This window comes from Magnolia sinica, chromosome 4, assembly GCF_029962835.1.
Source record: "Magnolia sinica isolate HGM2019 chromosome 4, MsV1, whole genome shotgun sequence".
Taxonomy (NCBI): domain Eukaryota; kingdom Viridiplantae; phylum Streptophyta; class Magnoliopsida; order Magnoliales; family Magnoliaceae; genus Magnolia; species Magnolia sinica.
In genome coordinates this window covers 3232152-3239592 of record NC_080576.1, presented here as the reverse complement: position 1 = coordinate 3239592, position 7441 = coordinate 3232152, and the positions used below count along the sequence as shown (strand labels likewise).

At 40.4% G+C, this 7441-nt stretch overlaps 1 protein-coding gene across 5 annotated transcripts in view; it reads left to right on the top strand.

Moving 5' to 3' along the window:
- The first annotated feature begins 276 nt into the window (after nucleotides 1-276).
- Nucleotides 277-7441, top strand: part of LOC131242166 (uncharacterized aarF domain-containing protein kinase At1g71810, chloroplastic) — a 31102-nt gene continuing 23937 nt past the window's right edge. For 2 of the 5 annotated variants that reach the window (XM_058240631.1, XM_058240632.1), the window contains exons 1-7: nucleotides 277-761; nucleotides 917-961; nucleotides 3034-3072; nucleotides 5477-5647; nucleotides 5769-5921; nucleotides 6088-6123; nucleotides 6993-7036. In XM_058240631.1, coding sequence (XP_058096614.1) covers nucleotides 390-761; nucleotides 917-961; nucleotides 3034-3072; nucleotides 5477-5647; nucleotides 5769-5921; nucleotides 6088-6123; nucleotides 6993-7036 — 860 coding nt within the window. In that variant the 5' untranslated portion in view covers nucleotides 277-389. The remainder of the gene's footprint in view (nucleotides 762-916; nucleotides 962-3033; nucleotides 3073-5476; nucleotides 5648-5768; nucleotides 5922-6087; nucleotides 6124-6992; nucleotides 7037-7441) is intronic. The other 3 variants (XM_058240627.1, XM_058240630.1, XM_058240628.1) reach the window with 3 other exon arrangements.

The following is a 7441-nucleotide window of genomic DNA, read 5'->3' as shown; positions in this document are numbered from 1 at the left end:
AAAACGAAATTATCAGCTTAATCCACAACTTTTTATGACCCCAGGAAGATATTAACGGTGGGTATTTAATCACCACTGTTTTCCTGTGGTATCGTCCGCATGAGATTTTGATCTGTCTCATTTTCTACCTCATGCCCTTTAATTAGGTGGAAAAATAGATGGATGGAGCGGATAAAACACATACATCATGATAGGGCACACGGAACACCGTCCGGTAGCGAGTCCCTAGCAATCCGCGTCCGCATAAAACAGGTGCTGTAGGGGAGCCTTCCATAACTGATTCCGGTCCCTTATCCGTTTTACGCATCAGCCTGCCACAAGTTCAAATATTCTCTTTCCATCCGTTTTCTCTCTCTCCTCGCTCTCCTGCCTTTTCCCCTCTCCTCCAAATGCTTCTCCATCTCCCGCCAAATTTCAGCCTCCTTCCCTCCAATTTCAAATCCATCCCTCCTCCCAAATCTCATTTTCTCCTCGGTAAACCCCGCCGGATTCGTTTTCAGTACCGCTTCCGATGTTCCAAAACCCTGCCAGAACTAACCGCCGTCGACTCCTTCACGAAATACTCCGGTTATCTGTTTGAAGGCGGTGCGTCGGAAGCGGAATCTCTCGTAGAGTATGATCCGTCGAAGATCGGCTTCATTTACCGTCGGAAGCCGATACTCCTCATCCGCCGTCTTTTCCAGATTGGCGTGACGTTCGGGCGGTGGTTTGGCCTTCGCTATCTCGATAGTGTGTTGGAAAGATCCGATCAGATGTTCGAGGTGATTTTCTGTCTGTTACGACTCGTTTGGGAAATCATAAGCTAAAAGATAGATAAAAAGGGAAAAAATAATCAAAATCTTTATTTTGACTGCCATGCTATAACATGATTTCATGTCTTTAATGGATACATATCATTTGCCTTGCTTTCTTGTAGATCAGGGCAGCTGAGCTTCGCGCGATATTAGTTGAACTTGGGCCGGTACTTTTCTATCTTATAAATCCTTAAGCTATTCTAAAACCTAAGGAAGTGTTTGGGCATTGCTGGTTTAGGTATTCTTGACTTTGTTGGCAGATGGTTATTTTTGCTTACATCTCATGAAACCAGTCCTAATTTGGGATTGCATTGAAACTGGTCCTAAACATCAATGGTGCATCTTTCATCCACGTGACTCTCCTAGAGTCCTCTGTCAAAGAAATGTAAATTTTTTTAGAGGAGAATCGGAATTCAATAGTTCAAGCACTATTATGCAGTTCTGGCAGTGTCCATTCGATAGGTTAGGTTTATGAATAATTGGTAATTAGTTTTGGGACAATGGGTCTTAAGAATTTATTTATTGCATTCTGCATGTGCTGCACATTTACCATTATTACATCTGGTCTCATGAATTGGAACATCAGTTGTTGCTTTATAAGGTTGGAAGTAGGGCTGTCAATTGGACAGTTTGTACCTGTACTTGGGCTAACCAGGTTTGGGTCTTGCCAGTTCCAGGTCTAGTTCTTGAAGAGCTGGACCTGGATCTGATGGGGTTTGGGTACCCATCGGGTCGTTGGATCTAGGTTTCAAGCTGGGTTTGGTACAAATAGAGCATTTAATGGTTGGGCTCACCTGCTGGATGGATTTGATTGCACATACATGTGCCACTTCTACGCATAAATGGTGCACGGCTCTTTTACATGTGTGGCTTAGTAAAACTTACTTTGCTGCTAGAATCATCTATATACTAAATATATATAATTGTACTACTAAAGGTTATTAGACTTGACCCAAACACAACTTGACTTTAACAGGGTCCACACGTGGACCCAACCCAAACCCAACTAGACCTTATTTGTAAACAAGTCCGAAGGTGAGATCTAAACCCAAACCAATTTCCTAATGTGTCCAAAATTGGGACCTAGACCCGTCCTAGACCAGTTAAAAATGGGTTGGGGTTTATTGTGCACCCATTGACAGCCCTAGTTGGAAGCGCAAATGGCATCCATCTCAAGATGTCCTAGATATGGGACCCCAGCCCTATGACTCATGGTGTCTTAGTAGAGCCCGTAGAGAGAAAGCAAGTGATGTGGTATTCTCCAAAGTCTGTCCAAATTTAACTTCCTATGATCCAAAACATACACACCCATCACATCGATTGAAATGAGGCCTATGCTAATATTTTATGTCATATCAAGTGCCCATTAAAAATCTCCAACCATCACCTTATAGTTCATGGCCATCTTTGGAAGGTCAAGCTTCCGCCCCTTAGAAACTAAAGGTTGAAAGTCCTGGTTGGTAGCAAAACCCTTCTCCTTTGCCTCCACAGTCCACATTTCCCGCACTTGTGGATTCGCCTTCCGCCCACCTCGAGTGTGCCCCTGCATCCCACAGGCCACCCCACTCAAGCCCGGTGTGAAAATGCCTCCGCATTAATCACTGCCGGTGAGGAGTCTCGAACACGAGACTTCCTGCTCTGATACCAATTTGATGGAGGACAACTAACCACTTTCTCTAAAAGCTCGAACTAATAGAGCATGGTGAATTAATCCTTTTATTTCATAGCTCATGCCCCAAATCCATGGGTTAGGTCCTTGGCTGAAACCTCCTCGTGGGCCTCGAATCCATGGGTTCCGCCCCTCATGGGTCTCAAATCTATGGGTTCCGCCTCACACGGGCCACCCACCTCACACAGGCCCCAAATTCATGGGTTCCGTGGGCCGCCCACCCCGAGTGTGCCTTTGCATCCCACAAGCCACCCCACTCGAGCTCGGTGTGAAAATGCACCCTCATTATTTTTGTAGAGACCATGTAAAACTATAATTTCTGTAGATGTATTCCTGTTGCCTCTAAGAATGCATTTGTCAGTTTCTTGCACCTATCTTTTCAGAACTTCTTTTAGTTAGGTTTTTAAGCATGGAACATTTAGTGGTAAGAGGACTTCCTATAGGATGAGTTTTTGGATGTGATTGACTCTTTTGGTATGCCTTTTTCTTCAGTTTTCTGTTGTGTTTATAATTTATGTATTCTTAGTTCATGGTTTTGTTTATTCTTTTGTTGATATGTTTGTTTGACAGGCATTTGTCAAAATTGCTCAAGCTTTCTCATCTCGCCCAGTGAGTTGACTCCTCTTGGCATAAATAAGCCATTGGTTAGTTAGGATCAGGAATATTATATTTGAAATAATATCATTGGAGCATCTATAAGCAGATACTAAGTAGATGCCTATGATCTGGATTTATTGCTTAGTCGTCTTGCGGAAATCACAACTAAATCTTCCATCTATGATACTTTATGGCCCTATGATATTTTTTGATGTTTCTTTTGATCCTTTTCGAAATTTTGATGTCAATATATATATATATATATATATATATTTATGTGGGAAAAGGTACTATGCGCTCGACCTCACGATAAGCTCCCATGAGGTCGAGCTGTGTGGGCCCCACCGTGATGCGTGTCGACCATCAACACCGTGCATTTGATGGGTCCCCTCTAAATTATGGGATATCCCAAAAATCAGCCGTATACGGAACTCACGTGGGCCATACCATCTAAAATCATTTGAAGACACTGTTAAAACATATAAAAGCACTTGGTGGGGCCCACCCGAGTTTTGAATGCTGTTGAAACTTGGTCTGAACCCTCATCCAAGTGGGACACACATAATGGATGGGCTGGATTTGCAAACCACATCTCGGTGGGCCCAAAAAATGATTATGAATGTTTTAATGGTGCACGGCCCCTCCCCACTTCTGTAGGTGGTGTGGCCCACACAAGTCACGGATTGACTTGATTTTTGAGACCTAGGCCCACGAGGGAATGGTGCATCTGACTAATGGGGTAGATGTTCGAAACGCATCATGGTGGGGCCCACACAGCTCGACCTCATGGGACGGACTCGTGAGGTCGAGCGCATAGTACCTTTTCCCTATATATATATATATATAAAATGAAGTTGTTCGTTTGCTTATTTGTTGTTCATGTAGTAGACAATTTAGACCGTTGATTAATTCTTGAATATGCCGGTTGACATAGTAATGTGGACAGCTTAAATGTGCTACTATCACAACCTATAATCAATCGTAATGTTTGGATACACGGAATGGTGCATTCTATTGGTGCAATCAAACTTCTCATACTCTTTTAATTCTAAGATACCTTTCAGCAACATGCCTCTTACTTGGTTGTCTGCTGACGTTGATCTTGTGGCATTGTGCATAATTGAGATCTCCCACTCTTAATATCCTTTAGTTTAAGCAATGTTAACCTGTTAGATTGGTTGCATGCATTTCTCTATTGGGAATTAAAACATAGAACTTATTTTTACTTCTGACCTTCAACCTCATGTCTTGGTCAAAATTACCAAGAAAACACAGAACCTCTTCAATCCAACAGTGTAAGGAGTCAAAGTATACTTAATGAACATATTTACACTAAGAGAAAGTATACAGCGACAAATGCTTTTTCCTTATCTTGTTATCCTTGACATTAGCCCCTTCACTTGGCACATATGTATCCAGTATTCCAGTCTGAACGATTCATCAGGTGAACACATATTTCATTGGCCATTATCCAGAAGTCATGCCAATCAGATGATCCTAATCATACAATCAGACTTTTCAGGTCAGTCAATTGGCTCTAGGAAAAATTGATGGTTGGGATTCACATAGGGCTGTCAATGGGCCAGGCCTGGGGTTGGCTTCAGCCCAGATTTTGAACTGTTCGGGCCAGGCCTTTCGAAATTTTGATTTTGCCTGGCCCGAACCCAGCCCATTGACAGCCCTAGGTTCACAGATAAGGCTGCTAATGCAATTGGTGTGGTTTTGAGCTACATGGGCTATAGACAGTAAGGCCCACCAATTAAATTGTCTGTATCTTTTCTGCATACATCTCCCACATGTATGGAATTAGAGTCTCCTATAATTAAAAGAATAGGTAGTGTTCACCATTTTGCATTAAAATATCTTTCACTATTAGCAGTTCAAGTTAGAATCATGTTTGTATATCAAGTTTGCTGCCAACATGCTGCTTCACACCACGTGTGAGTCTGACACCAGTGAATCCGTTGATGTCAAACTTACACTGCTTCAAAGTGTAATCAATGAATGCCATTGATTCTGCATATCGCAACTTCTCTTCTTGTTTTAATGTCATGCTTTCATACTAACAAGAAAATGATTTTTTATTTTTTATTATCATTTATTTCATCATCACTCCATGGCTGATCCCGGGTCTTACCTCTAGTTAGGTAACAACAAAAATGATTTTAAATAATTTATACAAAAATTCCTTGGAATTGTCTACTCACAGAATCTCCTTTTAGAGTTTTTATACCAATCAACTAATTGAATATAGCAAGCAGTCAGATCCACCTTGTTTCGTATCTTCAAAGATTAGTTTTATATGTTCTGTTTCCACTTGCTCTTTCTTCCCTCCTTTTTTTCTTTTCTTTGTTTCCATTTGTACAAAGCTTTTTGTGCAGTCTTTCCTTTTCAGTAAATAAGCTGCTTCCTGTAGGATGTGATACCTCCAGCATATCTGGATGAGCTTTCGCTGTTGCAAGATCGAATAGCACCTTTCTCAACTGAAATCGCTTTCAATACCATAGAGAAAGAGCTTGGGTTACCAATAGATATGCTTTTCTCAGAGATCACATCAGAGCCTATTGCCGCAGCATCCCTAGGGCAGGTCGTACTGGTTATCCTGCTTATCAGTTAGGGCTCATTTTGGTATGGGGTCTTGAACCCATTTGAGGCAGTTTAGTTCGAATATTTGAACGAATTCAGCTTGCAACTTTCTCAATTCTTAGGTTTATAAGGCTAGCCTTCGTCCTAGCGGAGAGTTTGTTGCTGTCAAAGTGCAGAGGCCGGGAGTTCAAGCAGCCATTTCTTTGGACATTTTTATCCTCCGATATCTTGCAGGGTTTATACGGAGAGCTGGGAAGTTTAACACTGATCTTCAGGTAATTCCACAATTTTTACTGGTCAACTGAAAAGTGCGTTCTGCGGTTAGCAGGTTTAACTGAGTCATTCTTTCAAATTGTCTGGTATGATAACCCCAAATCAAAGACCCCCATTTTTCTGATACAAGGTTGATGATATTGAATAATTGAGGAACTTCACTTGCAGGCAGTGGTCGACGAATGGGCATCAAGCCTTTTTCGGGTATATATTCAGCTCCTTAAAGCCTACTAAAGTAATCTGGATGTTGGCAAGAGCGTATGCTTTTACTGGTTTTGAAGTAATAATTTTTTTCCTGTGGTCCTTTTAATGACACAATGAAGGTTTACTCTGATACAATGAAATGCTCTTTTATTTTAAATTTTGAGAATAAAGAACTTTGTGATGGCTATATGGAGCTGAATTGAAACAAGTACCTCAAATCTAAGCAATTATAGGTTAATTTGACTTAATAAGTTTCATAAGCATTTGAAAGAAGCATTGTGGCAAATGTAACTGAGCTTTCAATTCTTACGATATATTTGCTAAATATCAATCAAAAGATTATCCCATCGATATCACGAGAATTGCAACACATTGCCGGTGCTTAATTTCCATATTTCCATCATGACATTAACAGTAAATTTATTTAAATTTGAATAATCATTACACACATATATTTAAAATTTTAGAACGATTTATTAATTTCAAAGATGTTTTAATTATATATTTTTCAGGGAGATTTTCCCAATAATATTCCAAGAAACATTAAAATCTGAAAATCTCCTGAGAAATTGCTGAGAATGAGATTTGTCACTATAGAAATAAGAGGATACTAGTTCCTAGGCCATAGCTATTCAGCCGTACTTGGTTCATCATACCAGATCCTTAGCTGTCCATGCAAGGACTGTTATATAATTGGACTGGTTCCGTGGTTGATATCTCAGCAATCGCTTGAATGCTTTGCCTTGGCATCTTGGTTCTAAAGAAGAATTAAAAAGACTGATGCTACAATGATAATATTCATTTGCTAAATATTTGAGTTATATTCATAGGACTTCGCATTGAATACAGGTAAATCACATTGAATGCAGGAGATGGACTACAGGGCAGAAGCCAGGAACGGTCTGAAATTTAGGTAGGATCTTGTTTTCAAGAATGGATGTTACTTGTATCCAATATCTTACTGTATTTGGATGGTCCTCTATGCATTTTGATTATTAGAAAGTGCTTTGTGGCATAGTTACCAGGAAAATTGTTTCCTCCTGACAATTCCAAAGTTTCTTGCTTCTTCTTTCCCACATTTCGTTCATGAATTTTGCGCTGCTACTATCACAAGATGTTTCTTGCTTGTATTTATTTATTGTCTTCCTCATCTATTTCTGCATGGCAACGGTGGATCGTGGCAGGCACTAAATTTTCTGATGATTTACACCCTAGTATTTACATCTGCATTCCACGAATGCAAAATATGATATCTCCGTAGTTAAGTTATAATGTGTAAATGGAACATATAGGAGATAGGACCATCAAGCATCTTCAA